The following is a 14,985-nucleotide window of genomic DNA, read 5'->3' on the forward strand; positions in this document are numbered from 1 at the left end:
TTCAACCCTAAATTGGGACATAGTAGTATGATGTAAAGTTCACTTAAAGAAAACCTATGAGTAAACTTGAAGTATACTAGAACAATCTAGTAGTTTACTGAGACTATACTTCAAATTTAATTAGTAAACTATCAGTATACCTATAATCACTTTTAGTATAATTGCAGTACAAACCACAAAGATGGAGGTAAACTAGTTGTGTACTCAAAGTTTGCTACTGTTATACCTAAAGTATACTTTTATATACTAGAAAGTGGGCCAATTTAGTCCCAAGGAGTATTGAAACAGTGCACTTACTAGTGTACTACTAGAAAGATTTTGTATAGCCTACTTGCTACATAAAGTATACTTAAAATATACTTGAACTTTACTTAAGTATACTTAATAAAATAAACTTGAAGTGTATACTACTTTTTGGTAAGGGTTTATATTTTTAGTGTTGTGAGAAGGAAAAAAACGCATGAGAAATATAACAAAAAAATATTTATTTTGCATAAAGCAAACTCTGAAAGGTGAGTGACTTTAGATTTGTTCTCTAGAAACTCTTTTCGTAGCCCCTCATTATAACAGAAATGCAACAGATACTTAAAATCATTCATGACATTGTCACAACAGTTCAGCAACACAGCAGACAAGTTTCTCACTTGTAAATACGACTTCGTTCGGTCATTCACGAGCACAGAACTCGTAAATATGATATTTCCGATTGCAGCCTTCGCAAGTTCTTCGGTTTTAATTATTATTTTTTGACAGAAATTCATATTTTAACCAGCAGGGGAAGCAAACAATTCATAAAATCGTGATGTTAAAGGAAGACACGTCTGACCGTACTCGCAAAGTTTTGTGGGTAATGTAGTTTAAAAGGCACATATAAATATCCGGGAAGCAAGAACGCACGTTCTCTTTTCTTGGCGAGCCTGATACAGACAGGTAATGGCGGCATGGCTTTCAGTATTTCTATCCTTATTTATGACTAATTGCAAGTTTAACATTTTCACCTAAACATTATGGAATATATGATATAGTAAGGGGCTAGGTTATATTATGTGGAGCGACGAGCTGTAGCGCAACGTGCTTCCAAAAGGCGCGTTCAGGCCTAGTCACGAATTGATACCTTGTGCTTTTCATATTTAATTGAATCTCTACCTTGAACTGTTGAATTTATTAAATGGTTATTTTACTTGTAATTTAAATTGTATAACCGGAAGTTGGGCCCGTAATAAAATAATTTGTCATGAAGTGTTTTGTAACTACCAATACAAGATGACGATGATTGTGAGCTGGATGAGTGTTACAATTTTAATAAAAAAGCTTATATTAACTATAATGTTTATTGTTTCCCAGGCGTCAATAAGTGGCCATGCCGGTTGCCAGGAGCTGGGTTTGTAGTAAGACATACGTCACCCCAAGACGTCCCTTCGAGAAGTCACGTCTCGACCAGGAGTTGAAACTCATTGGTAAGAAATTAATTGCAGATTATTATTATTTATTTATTTATTTATTTATTTATTTTCAAAATCCGGATTTCTTTTTCTCCAAAGGCGAGTATGGCCTCAGAAATAAGAGAGAAGTCTGGCGGGTGAAATTCACTCTGGCCAAAATCCGCAAGGCTGCCAGAGAGCTTCTCACTCTGGATGAGAAGGATCCGAAGCGTCTCTTTGAGGGTAAACTAGCTGACTTATCTAAAACTTAATGGCCAGTGATTTAAAAAAAGTACTAGTCAGATTGTCAGTGTTGCCAAGAATTCCTCGTCAATGAGGCCATATAATTGCTTGTAGTAATTTGATGTCTGGTTTGCAGCGATCACTTTTTTTTTCCCCCTGCTAACTGTTCAACTTTTACTTCTAGGTAACGCTTTGCTCAGGCGTCTGGTGCGCATTGGTGTGCTGGATGAGGGCAAGATGAAGCTTGATTACATTCTGGGCTTGAAAGTGGAGGACTTCTTGGAGAGGAGGCTGCAGACTCAGGTCTTCAAGCTTGGCCTGGCCAAAAGCATCCATCATGCTCGTGTGCTCATCCGTCAGAGGCACATCCGGTAAGAGCTGAATTATGCAAGCCCTTGTAGTTCAGCACTTTTAATCATGTTAGCTGCTTTTTCCTGTATGTGTGGGTGTGTATAATGGTTACCATCCTGGTTGTCTGAACATGTATTGAGGTTTTCTTCCTCTTTCATTAGCTGACCATGTTTAAACTCCTCCGGGTGAGGGGGAATGATATATTCTGCAAGGTCAATTCGGTGATTAAACCGTATACCTTTGCACGTAAAAGATAAGCCCATAAACCACAGCTTCCCCTGATGTCTGGGTGCTTTATTGAACAAAAGTCTACCAGGTAATGTATATGGGCACTTGGCAGATATTGTACTGAAACAAAACTGCACTTCTCTTGGCCTGTGATTAAACTAAACACTGTCAGACTGTCAGTGGTGTCAAGAATTCCTCGTCAATGAGGCCTTGAGATCTGCAGCATCAATTTTGAAGCCTTTAGTAACCTTTGCACATTTGCCAAAGTATTTATTTATTTATGTTCTGCAGGGTACGTAAGCAGGTTGTGAACATCCCCTCCTTTGTGGTGAGGCTGGACAGCCAGAAGCACATCGACTTCTCTCTCCGCTCTCCGTATGGTGGTGGCCGCCCTGGCCGAGTAAAGAGAAAGAATGCCAAGAAGGCCCAGGGTGGTGGTGGAGGCGGTGATGATGAAGAGGAGGATTAAACTCATTCCTCTCAGAGGGGTGGATGGACACTCTGCTCCCTTAAATTTTCAATAAAAATGGTTTGTTCCAAATTATCTTGTCTTCATTTGAGTCAAACTATTACGTGCTTGCATAGAATGTTATAAGTAGGTACATTCAATATTTTAAATTAAATGTTGCATTACCTTTATTTTTGCAAAGTGCAGTAAATGCTAAAACTCATCTCTGCTGCAAATCTGTTTGATTCCATTTTAATCTTAAATGCCATTTTCTAACTTAAAACCACATAACCGGCAGGGGCCTTGTACGTGTATTAAAAATAAGATAGATGGAAAATTCAAAGTCAGATAATACAGCTAATCAGATCATTTACCCCCCCAATATGAATCAAACTGAAATATTGACAGTCGACTGAATTTCTCAACCTTATAACAATAGATTTCAGCATTTTAAATATTGGTCAGGAGGAACTCTCCTAAGCCTGGAAGTGGAAATTCAAGAGCATCATTAAGAGGGTGACTTGCATGTTTTATTTTATAAACCCTCACATATGTAATGAGGAAATTTAGAAGGTATTACTGATGGTAGACCTACTTGACAGATGGAAGAAAGTTGAGAGCTCCCTTGCTGAAACTTCTGAATTAGTCATGTGATCTTACCTCTATAAAAATGGGTGGTGTAGGATGTTGTGGGCCAAATGGGGGAACATTCTCTCTAGCTGTGACCGATACCTGTTAATCAAACGAGGCTTTGGAGCTGTGTGCTGATAAAGCGAAATGTAGCAGGTTTTTTTTTTTTACCTGAAATGACCTCCATCTCTCTCTTTATCCTTCTCACTGCAATGAAACAATGCAAGAAGTGAGATCTGATGACATCCGAAATTAAGGGAGTGTTACCTTCCTGATAAATTAGGGCAACGTCATTTCCAATGTGTCTCTTTCTCTGCAACTGAAAAGAAAAGAGATGAGTCGAGTTGTAATTCAAGGAAAAATAAGTTTTTCAACAGCTGCTGTTAGAAGCTCCGGTTCCCATAGAAACCTTAGACTCGTGCTTGTTGTGGCTGCACATGCTTGAGAGAGAGAGAGAGAAAGAGAAAGCTTTTTAACACCATTTAAGTATAAGAATCAACATTTATGGGGCACTTTTTTTAAATTTGTAATTTAATTGTTAGTTTAGCCGGCAGTTTATGAAATTTCAAGATTCCTCAATTCATTTAGATGGTTATGAGGAGCCGTATAGGCCATAATTATTGAAAAGACGTAAAATTACATAAAAGTGCTTAAAGTTGAAATAACACCACTTATGATTTGCTAAAATAGATTTCTGTAAATAGTTTTAGTTAACCACCAATAATTTAGATTTTCAGCTAAAATCCCTACCCTCAGCGGTGGTGGGAACTCACAACACTATTCATCCAATCTGCTACCCTGCTCACAAACACAACCACAGAAAAATCATCATCATCTCTGCAACAGAATAGGACATTATTACACTGTGTTATTTACACTGGCAAAGAACGTGGAGAGAGAGAAAGAAAGATGACAGCTTTACCTGTAGCTTTCCAATGATTGCAAATAACTCTGTCACCTGCAAAGAATTGAGGAGTGAATAACAGAAACAGTAAAAGTTTCACATAATGCACCCTACAAGGTATAATCAAAATATTGATGCAGAATGTGAATTGTCCAATTTCTCCTCAATGTTTCTACAATTCAGCTATGATAATCTGGAAAGGACATAATTTTGCTGTATCCATAGTGTGACTTTCAACATCTTTAGAACATATAAAACAGGAGATTTCTTACCTTCTGACAGGACGGTGCAGAAGTGAGTGGCTTAGCCTCACAGGATGGGGAATCCAAGCCACGCCAAACTGAGGCAGTAATTAAAGCAAAAGGAGCCCCTACCAAGTACTGAGTACATGTAGTACAGTAAATGAACATACTTTCCAGAAGGCCAACAATTCACTAAACATTTTTTTATTATTTTTATATTTATGAAGTATTCTAATTTGTTGAGATGTTGTTGAAGTGGTGTACTTTTGTTAAATGTCAGCCAAAATCATCACAATTAAAGAAACCAAAGACTTAAAGTAAACTACTTCAGTCTGTGTGCATTGAATTTATTTTAATACACGAGTTTCACATTTTGAGTTGAATTACTGAAATAAATGAATTTTTCCACGACATTCTAATTTATTGAGATGCACCTGTAGGTGAATGGGCAATGGACTATTGCTATAGACCTGTTACCCTGTCAGTCAGCAAAATTTATAAATTATTGACCAAACTCTCTTAGAGAGAGGAGGCAAGGCAGCAGGGGTGAAGGAGCAGGAAAAAGAGGAAGAGAGAGAGGGGGGTCAAGAGAATTTACCGACAAGAGAATAGAGAAATAAGTGGGCTGACATTTAATTTATATATGTTTCCTGTTTGTATAGGAATCTTTATTAGCTTATTAGTTGTTGAATTGAAAAGACATGACATTTTTGTCTTTCACTGGTCTTAAAACATTTTATTTACATATTGCTTAAAATGCACAGTGAATATCTCATAGAAAGTGATTATATGTTGAAGTGATACAATCAGTGCCGATCCTAGACATCTGGGGGCCCTACGCAGGTTGTGTACTTTGCGTATTGGGAGGATCAGCTCTGGATACAATGCATTTTGTTATTAAAATTACAATACAGTTTATTAGTATACTCCAGCATGGTTCCCCAACCTGCAATTTGTAAAGTCATCAACTTTTGCCCTTAAACCTAAATTAATCTCAAATGTAATTTATCTTCTCACCCATCTAAACATGACGTGAGCATCAAGTAAAAGTCATCATCATCCCGTACCGTCTGTCCATTCAACCAATTTCTCTTCTTCCAGCTCCCAACTTTCAATTCACCCACTCTGGATCTTGAAACCCCATGTTTTTAATCTTTAAAATTCTTTACACCTATAAAAACATAAGCATTAGGGAAATTCATATATGCTTATATCGTCAGTTTAGACGTCAGCTGAATAACAGGTCAGTCCATATTGCAAATGAGCCCTTGCAAAAGTCTTTATCTGACACATTTATTAGTCGTTTTCTTTCCACCTTTAATTTATTTATTTTTGACATATATACATAATATTTTTACTTGTTATTTAAGAAATCAAAATGTTTGATTTAAAACTCAAGAGCTTGTTTTACGCTATTATTATTATTTTTAATCTATTTTTGTAATCCTTAACCTGTATTAGCGTATTTATTGCAGGTATGTATTCATTTATTTATTGTACAGACAGAAATAGACAGACAGACGAGCAGACTTTTGTGTAATTAATGCCGCTATCTTGCACGTCATTTTTGGCGCCGGAAAAAGTATAGTAAACAGTGCGGGGGGCGGGGCGGGGCTTCGTCGCTTTTTTGAGCCCCATCGCAATCACCGTTGTTTGGAGAATTCCAACAATACTTGCAAAAGCAAAAAATAAACACTGGAACTATATTATATCGATATCATAAGCACCGTGGCCTCAGCCAGGGGTGGTTGTTTCCATTACGACACAGGCAAGACAAAACAGTGCCGATCGCTGAGAGGTAAAATTCTGTTTTGCACTTTGGGAGTCGCCACTTCGCCAACATTTTTGCAGCAGCGGATGAGATACTGGGGGTGGAGGTGTCTGTTTTCACCCAATACATTGCTTCTGCTTGTACACATATGGAAATAAATAATTGTGCATGATATTATTTAGTATAGTATGCTTCGCAACATGGTGAAAGGTGAATATATTGCACAGAAATAATGCAGCAGAACCCCGAACATTTATCACCCGCAGATGACAGATTACATTAACATGTATATATTAATTTCTAATGTTATATACAGTAAAACTATGTAACATTGTTTTGTTGTTTTTAAGATATTCTATCGAAAGATTTTAACAGACATGTGTGCTCTAACAAGTGTGCATGTGCGAACGTGTTTTTCTACTTCTTTGTTTTGATTATAATTAGCTGTTTAAATTCATTTTTTATGAAACAGGTAAGCATAAACCTCTTCTAAATCATTTGTTTATTCATATTTTCTCTCTATCTGGTGTTCTATTACAAAGTTTGATTGACTGGTCGTTCATCCAGTGAGCATGGAGGCTGGAGAAGACCAGACCAACTCCAGCTCAGCCAATAGCAGCGCAGCATCAGGGGGCAACTCCCGCCCCCCTCAGATAGCTCAGATGTCTCTTTATGAAAGGCAAGCTGTGCAGGTGGGTCACAAATCCACTGCAAACTCCACTAACAGCCAAACTGTAGAAGTGTAATTTAAATCACTTATTTCCATCAATGCATCTGTGTGATTTTAATTGTGTATTGAATTGGGGGAAATGTAGTTGTCTGTACTTATAAATATTTTTCCAGGCACTACAAGCATTACAGAGACAGCCCAATGCAGCTCAGTACTTCCAGCAACTGATGCTGCAGCAGCAGATCAACAGCGCTCAACTCCATAACCTGGCTGCTGTGCAACAGGTCAGACTCAGTCAGTAAATCATATCAAGCAAAATCCACAAAAATTATTAGTTATATTACATTTTTATCCAAAGTGACTTACAAATGAGGACAATGGAAGTAATCAAAATCAACAAAAAAGCAATGATATACAAATGCAATAATATACAAAAAGATGTCTGGTGTAATGGCTGATATACGAATTAACATGTCTTATATTCAATACAAAAGCATTTTTTGAACCATATTTTATTGTAATTGTTTTTCAGCAAAGTGTTTATGAATTCATAGCCTTTAAGTAGTTACACAGCAGTTGTAAACTTTCCAATTATTTATTGCAAATGGAAATGTATTAATATGGAGGTATAAAAATATAATTGCTAATAATGGTTATATTTCTATTAATATAATGGATTTACCATAATTAACATTATTATTGTTGTTATTAAAAACATTCAATAAAATTTATTTTTTCATAAATGTTATTTTTACACCAAAAAGTGTTCCATCTATATTTTTATTCTACAAATGTCTTTTTTCCAGTATTCCACCCTGAGATATTTCCTTTCTATACTTTCAGGCAACTCTTGCAGCCAGTCGTCAGTCCAGCTCTCCCAGTAACAGTGTCTCTCAAGCTAGTTCAGCGCAAGGCACAGTGAGTTGTTTTAAATCTATTAAATGTGTGACATTGCTAATGGAAATTACAACTATGCCAGTTCTAATTATTTGTTTATGAAAATGAACTTATGTTTGTTTGATGTTAATTTTGGAACGTTTTATTAAATAGAGCTGATCTATGGTGTGCTTTTTTTTTTTTTAGGTAAACTTAAGTACCACCTCTGGTGGAGGGACCATAACAAACCCTCGTCCAGTGGGACCTGCCACCTCTGCTACATCAACAGCCCTTAGTCAGTCAGTTTTGTTGGGTGGAAACTCAGGTGGACAGGGTCAGATGTACCTGAGAGTAAGTGTATTGTCAGAGTGCACTTAAATCCAGACCAAGGCCTAATGTGTTTTTACAGCTTGTAATAACACTGTACAACAGTATAAAAGTGTTCACCTGGTGACGTTAATTGTTTATCCAAGCTCACTCTTTTCCTGAGGGAGTAATTTTACTGCTCTCACCACTCACAGGTAAACCGCTCTCTCAGGGCACCTCTCACCCCTCAGCTCATTTTCATGCCTGGTGGCACGGCGACAGCTGCTGTTGCAACGGTTGCCCAACAGCAGCAATCCCAGCAGCAACAGGAAACCGTTCCCACATCCTCAAGTAACCAGCCAGACAATGATCAGGTGTGACATTTGGCCTTATATGTTTTTGTTTTTTTGACATTTAAACTGTGCCATAATCTGGGACAGTGTAATAAGTGATAATTCCTATTTCCTAAGCAACTTCACCATGCAATGAAACCTGTTTTTATGGTTTTTGTTTCTTTCTTTGTCCACGATCAGATCTTATTGGTCTAAAATCCTGAGGAATATAACTGTATATTAAACATCAAATATAATTTGTTTCATAGCATTTCACTGTCAGTTTTTTGAATAAAATATTTCTTGTTGGTAGAAATCTGGTTAGACCGTAGTGTTAAAATAATTGTTCAGTGTGATGTTGGTGTACCCTTCTTCCTTTCACACGTTTCATTATTTACCCTTTGTCTGTCTGCAATTTTTAAGGTGCAGAACTTGGCTATGCGTTGCGTTTCCACTCCAAGGGTGGCTACTGTGAAGACCGAGTTTGCAGACAGGAAGGAAACAAGTGGTGAGGATTAAAATGAAGATATTAAAGGGCTTAAAAATATGTTTTTTTTCTGCTTGGCCAGTCTAGCCTGTTGTTTAGATTGTACTTGCCCTGCTCCAGCACACAAACATTATTTTTTATTAATTTTTTAAATTGTATATTTAGAATTTAGTTTAGTTTGTATTTCTAATCTTAGTATTAATCTTTTATTATTATTATTATAAATATGTTAACATGTTTTTCATTTTATATAGTATCATTTTATTTATTTTTTAAACAATAATATATTTAAACAATTATTTATTTATTTATTTTTTTCACACGTACCCATTCATGAGTTTGGGATCTTTTTTTAAGCAATGACAGATACTTTGTTTTATAATTGTTTTTATTTATTTATGTGTATTTGTATTTGTTTTTACTGTATTTGTAATCAAATAAATACATTTCTGGTGAGCATAAGATACTAAATCTCAGATATTTCACTCATTTAAAACCCTTATCCACCCCAAAGTTTTGAATAACCGTAATAAAAAAATAGGATGATAGGTTTTATTTACAAAGAATATATGCAATAATTGCTGAACGTTTTGCACTTATTATAATTTTAGAGGAAACTTCATGACAACAACATTCATAAACACTTTTGCCGAGAAAAAAACAAAACAATGGCAAAACATTTCAGACTGGCTTGTAATTTTCAACTTATTCTTAATGATATTACCAAGACAATCAAAAGCCATTCTTGCAATTTCAAACAACTTCATCTGTTAGTCATCTAAATAACTGTCCTTATCTGTCAAGTTTAAATATTAACACATCTATTACCAAATGTCACAGAAAGCCAATTGTTTAATTTTACAAGGCATAATAATACACGTACACAATCACTCCCTATTTTTTTTCTGCCTTGTATTGCATATCAAATTCCTAGATGTATATGTCTGTTACAATCATTCCCAAATGCATTGACTGTGAAATGAACTGTAGTTTCTCTTTCTCTCACTGACCTTTAAGGCTCATTCCCGCTTAATCAGCAAACTCAGCAGCAGTTTGGACAGTCAGCCCAGCAGATCCAACCACAGACTCAACCGCTCGCCAACACCAAACTGCAAAACTGCTCCAATGCCACCAATCCCAGCGTTCCTGGCCTCAACGTGAAGGGTGCTAACCAATCCGCTGTCAACCCACAGCAAGCAGGAGGTTCCTCCAATCCTTCGTCCTCCTCGCCCACCCCCTCGCTCCCTCTCTCCCAGCTCCTCCTTTCTCAATCTGGCTTGTGCCAAGCTCGAGGAGTACCAGCTGCTACGGCCACTGTAACCCACATCCTGGTGCCCACCTCCAATGTTCCTACCTCTTCTCAAGGCTATCCGATGGGCACTGTGGCAACCAAATCTAACTTGACTGCCCAGACGTTAGTTGTGCAGCCACTCCAGCAGACTGGGGCAAATCTGAGCACTGAAAAACTGGCTCATGGAACGGGACATGTGCCCATTCAACCGAAAACTGCTCAGGGGCATCGGCTGCCAGTGCAGATGCCCCCTCGCCACCCACCTCCCATTCTCCCAGCACCACCCAACAATGGCCAGGCCATGGGAGGCCATCACCCTCCCCACGTCCCAGTTCAGCTGGTTGGAGCAAGGCAGAGCGCGCTAGGAAACTCCCAGGCTTTAGCAGTGGCCCAGGCTCGGACCTGTTGTGCCCAGCAGGACGCCACGGCTGTCATGCCTGTCAATAATGTTGTTACTATGGTGACTGCTGTGGAAACTGGCGGAGCCGGCATGTGCCTTAAAACAGCCCAAAGTGCCCTGCCAATGTCTCCGATGCAAACCAATCAGAGCCCAGCGTTGAGTCAGGGTAATCCCGCTTCGGTCACACACTCGATGGATGGACAGAATAACTCTGGAGATTCTGTTTTCATTCAGTATGGACCAGCTCAGGTTAGTAGATAATGGCTGAACTCTCTTTCCCTATGGTCTGTCCATTCTGTGACACTCAAGCGAAGATCCTTCTCTTATAGACGAAGACTGGGATTGCTCCGTTAAAAAGAAAATCTGAATCCGATTTACCCCATGAGATGTCAGCCGAGGCCGTTAATGCAAGTCCGTCAATGCAAGACTCTGCTCCTCCTCTCTCACCAGCTCCCTCACTAGATACAGGTGAGCCATAGGCAAAATGCTTCTTAATAATAATAATACACTACATGTCAAAGGTTTGGGTCAGTAAGATTTTTTTAAAGAAATAAATACTTGTAGCGAGCAAGGTTATAGTTAATTGATCAAAAGTAAGAGTAAACACATTTATAATATAACAAAAGAATTCTATTCGAAACAAATTATGTTCTTTTGCACATACTCTCTTATGAAAGAATCCTGTAAAAAATGTGCCTTGGTTTCCACAAAAACATTAAGCAGCACAACTGTTTAAAACATTTATAATAAAAAAAAATGTGTCATTATAGGAATAAATAGCATTTATATATTAAAATGGAGAAGTTCCTATAAATTGTAAATTATATTTTAAATTTATAAATTATATTTATATTTTTATCTATATATATATATATATATATATATATATATATATATATATATATATATATATATATATATATATATATATAAAATAATTTACAATTTATAGGAAACTCTCCATTACGGTATATATCCACTATATATATATATATATATATATATATATATATATATATAATTTTTTTTTTTATACTGTAATTAATAAATATAGCCTATGTGGTTAAAAATGGAAGTGTTGCTGGTCACATTTTGATTCAAAGTTTTAATTCATACTTTTTAAAATGTATTTTTAAACTTTGTGTATCTTTACACACACATTTGCAAATGAATAACCATACAGTAATTATTATAGTTGCACAATATATATAGGTTCCATTTTGGTTATCATCATTTTTTTCCTGTTGTTGGTTGATGCTCACTTCCCTCAATATCTATCATTACATTACCTCTGCCATCAACACTCACTCACTAATCATTTATTAATGTTGTTAAATGTAATCTTTAAAAAAATCTCAAAAGGAATATTTATTTTTTCAACTACATTATAACATGGTGATGCCCCAGTTTTGAGACTGACATGATGATTTGTTCTTTTTGACGTGTTCTTGTCACATCCAAATCCTACTGCAAGTTTGCGTCTAATGTAAATCTAATAATATAACGAATGTAAATATAATTCTAAAATGTAATAAGCATGTCTTTTTATAATTTAATATGTTTATGAAGTAGTGCAGGAAATACTGTTCTGTCTCTATTTTGTTTTCTCATTTATATTAATGTTGTGCTCTTCTGAACAATCAGTTTTTCCTTGTGTATTTGTTGTTTAGTCCCAGAGATGGCGTTCTCCTCTCCTCCTACCCTCTCTCTTTCTCTCCCTCTCCCCCGTGGAGGAGGACAGGGTGATCGAGCACCTGTCCCACAGGCTGTGGTCAAACCTCAGGTTCTCACTCACCTCATTGAAGGCTTTGTTATCCAGGAGGGAGCCGAACCTTTCCCTGTGAGTCTCTCTGCTAAATACAAATCTAATTTTTAGATTTATCTAGACCACAAAAGAAAGATAATCCAGCGTTAGTGATTTAAAGGACCAAAGATCTGAGAAGATTAAAACACACATGAACTTTTCCTTCTGATTGACAGGTGACTGGGCCAGTGAAAGAACTTCCTGTGGCTGTTCCACCCATCCTACATCCAGAGAACATCCGCTCTGATAGTGAGTTTTTGTGTTTCAAAGTTTTGTGGAAAAATATTTACTACAATGAAGTTGTTCAGGCATAATCTCTTGCATATTGTGCCTTTGTATCGTTAACAGAGTTAAAGTGCGAATACTGTCTAAGATTTGCACCAGCCAACCAGTTCAGACGATCCAAGCGCTTCTGTTCCAAAACCTGTGCCAAGAGGTAAGACCAAAATCACCCCAATCATTGATAGATTTTTAAAATGCCTTTTTAATAAAAAATCTAATTAATTTTGAATTACCTGAATGAGTATGTGCTGTGTATTGTTGTATTTGCACCCAAACCTTTTCATTCAGGTACAATGTCAGCTGCAGTAACCACTACCGTGTTAGTAGGGGTCTTGAGGGTGTAGAACGGCCACCAGGGGCCCCTGCTGTGCAGGATGTTATTGCTAGACGCAGAGGTCCTCGCAGAAGCAGCTCTGAGATCGCCTGTGCTAAAATAACAGGCAGGCATCTTCCCGTAAAGGTGAGATAATGGACATTACAGCAACCTGATTATAAGACAATCCAATTAAAATCTTATGTACACTACCGTTCAAAAGTTTAGAGTCACTAAGATTTTATGTAAATACTTTTATTTGGCAAGGATGCATTTAATATGAAAAGTTATGGTAAAGACATATATAATGTTACAAAAAATTATATTTCAAATAAATGCTGTTCTTGTGAACTTTGTATTCCTTAAAGGATCCTGAAATAAATGTATCACTGTTTCCACAAAAATATATTAAAACTGTTTTCAATATTTTTAATAATGATAATGTTTAATGAGCACCAAATCAGCATATTAGAATGATTTCTGAAGAATCGTGTGACACAGAAGACTGGAGTAATACCTGCTGAAAATTCAGCCTTTCCATCACAAGAATAAATTACATTTTAAAATATATGAAAATAAAAAAAATATTATTTTAGATTGTAATAATATTGTGTAATGTTACTGTTTTGAATGCAATTTTAATTAAGTTAATGTAGATTTGGTAAGCATAAGAGACTTTCAAAAACATATACAAAAAAAAAAAAACTTTTTAACAACAGTGCAGATATACAAAGTCACACAAAGGGGAACTGAAAATCATACTTTTAATATCCACGGTTTTAAAACATTTGAAATAATTCTGTTTTTCTCTTTTGCAGTGTCGTTCAGAATCTAGTCGTTCTGAGGACATCTCCAGCTGTGAGGGTGAGGAAGAGGAAGACTTCCTGTCACTCTCTCCCGGCTCGTCCTTCTCATGCCCAAGACCAACCCACTATGGCCCTCAGTTGGATGACACAGCACCAAGTGGCCTCCCAGTGGATGAGAACCACTTCCTATCTGGCAACCCGTCTCACTGGAGTGTGGAGGAAGTGTGTCAGTTCATTTCTTCTCTTCAAGGTAAGTTTTCTGATGCTCCTCTGGATATATGTGTTCTGTTCACCTCTATATTTATTATATCATGTGCTCCTCCATCTCTTGTCAGGTTGTGAGGACCTGGCATCCCAGTTCTTGTCACAGGAGATTGATGGGCAGGCACTGATGCTACTTAAGGAAGAGCATCTTATGTCCACCATGAACATCAAACTCGGTCCTGCCCTCAAAATCTGTGCTTCTATCAACAGCCTGAAGGATTGAACGAGAGACGGAGAGAGAGAGATGCAGCAGGATAAGAGCTTTATACTTCTGTCACCAGCCTGAGAAACTGAAACTGATGGGCATGAAAAGACATTAGATTTTATGGCTGACCTAGAGATTAATAAGGGGGAGATCTGAGGGGGGAAAACAAGTGATGCCTTATTAAAAGCAAATTATTTACTGTAGTATTTTTGTTAAAATGTGAAAGCCTGGATTTTTTAATGATATTGTTTTCAATGATGGCTAGATTGGAGCTGACTAGTTCTCACTTTAATTTGTCCTGTTCTCAAACTGTTCTTAAAAAAAAAAAAAAAGAATGAGAGTGATCCTAAAGGGAAACAATAGCACTAAGATGATAATGTATAATATTTAAATGACAGAATCGATTAGTTTGGAGGTGATAAACACAATAATTTGGATGTGCTACATATATAAAATATTGGCAGTGTTTGAATGGGCTTGTGAGCCTCGCATCTCTTATTTGAACCAGTCACTGTAAACGTGTAGCATTTAAGTCAGTATGTTTGTGTCTTTTTGTGTTTGTCAGTTATGTTAAACAATAGTAATCAAAGTATGACTGATAATGACATTAGAGACAGTAATCAATGTTATACCTGTAGTGCTTTTGACTATCAGAGTCAAAGATGTGAATAAGTTGCCTTTATAAAAAAACAAGTACGTTGCCTCTGACAG

General features: G+C 36.8%; 2 protein-coding genes across 5 annotated transcripts; both read left to right on the forward strand.

Moving 5' to 3' along the window:
• The first annotated feature begins 890 nt into the window (after window positions 1-890).
• On the forward strand, window positions 891-2,784 carry LOC132103172 (small ribosomal subunit protein uS4-like). Its single transcript, XM_059508048.1, has 5 exons — window positions 891-930; window positions 1,345-1,457; window positions 1,542-1,664; window positions 1,849-2,035; window positions 2,535-2,784. Exons 2-5 carry the CDS (start codon window positions 1,361-1,363, stop codon window positions 2,710-2,712), a joined length of 585 nt encoding a protein of 194 aa, XP_059364031.1. The 5' UTR covers window positions 891-930; window positions 1,345-1,360; the 3' UTR covers window positions 2,713-2,784.
• A 3,291-nt stretch (window positions 2,785-6,075) lies between these two features.
• On the forward strand, window positions 6,076-14,417 carry LOC132103173 (polyhomeotic-like protein 1). 4 transcript variants are annotated; one of them, XM_059508049.1, is made up of 15 exons: window positions 6,076-6,265; window positions 6,781-6,930; window positions 7,082-7,192; window positions 7,752-7,826; window positions 7,992-8,135; window positions 8,306-8,464; window positions 8,846-8,930; window positions 9,927-10,849; window positions 10,930-11,068; window positions 12,271-12,440; window positions 12,581-12,653; window positions 12,753-12,840; window positions 12,975-13,146; window positions 13,818-14,055; window positions 14,141-14,417. In XM_059508049.1, exons 2-15 carry the CDS (start codon window positions 6,811-6,813, stop codon window positions 14,290-14,292), a joined length of 2,649 nt encoding a protein of 882 aa, XP_059364032.1. In that variant the 5' UTR covers window positions 6,076-6,265; window positions 6,781-6,810; the 3' UTR covers window positions 14,293-14,417. The 4 variants fall into 4 exon arrangements, with proteins under 4 accessions (XP_059364032.1, XP_059364035.1, XP_059364034.1 ...); XM_059508052.1 differs by having other exon boundaries at window positions 13,014-13,146; XM_059508051.1 differs by having other exon boundaries at window positions 8,852-8,930.
• Window positions 14,418-14,985: the final 568 nt, after the last annotated feature.

Source organism: Carassius carassius, chromosome 24, assembly GCF_963082965.1.
Source record: "Carassius carassius chromosome 24, fCarCar2.1, whole genome shotgun sequence".
NCBI lineage: Eukaryota > Metazoa > Chordata > Actinopteri > Cypriniformes > Cyprinidae > Carassius > Carassius carassius.

Bases quoted from the DNA above. Each gene is read 5' to 3' on its own strand.
- LOC132103172 (XM_059508048.1), top strand. From the start codon at position 1,361: ATGCCGGTTGCCAGGAGCTGGGTTTGTAGTAAGACATACGTCACCCCA. The intron at 1,458-1,541 runs GTAAGAAATTAA...TTTTCTCCAAAG, and splicing joins CCAGGAGTTGAAACTCATTG to GCGAGTATGGCCTCAGAAAT. The intron at 2,036-2,534 runs GTAAGAGCTGAA...TATGTTCTGCAG, and splicing joins ATCCGTCAGAGGCACATCCG to GGTACGTAAGCAGGTTGTGA.
- LOC132103173 (XM_059508049.1), top strand. From the start codon at position 6,811: ATGGAGGCTGGAGAAGACCAGACCAACTCCAGCTCAGCCAATAGCAGC. The intron at 8,465-8,845 runs GTGTGACATTTG...GCAATTTTTAAG, and splicing joins ACCAGCCAGACAATGATCAG to GTGCAGAACTTGGCTATGCG. The intron at 12,654-12,752 runs GTGAGTTTTTGT...TATCGTTAACAG, and splicing joins AGAGAACATCCGCTCTGATA to AGTTAAAGTGCGAATACTGT.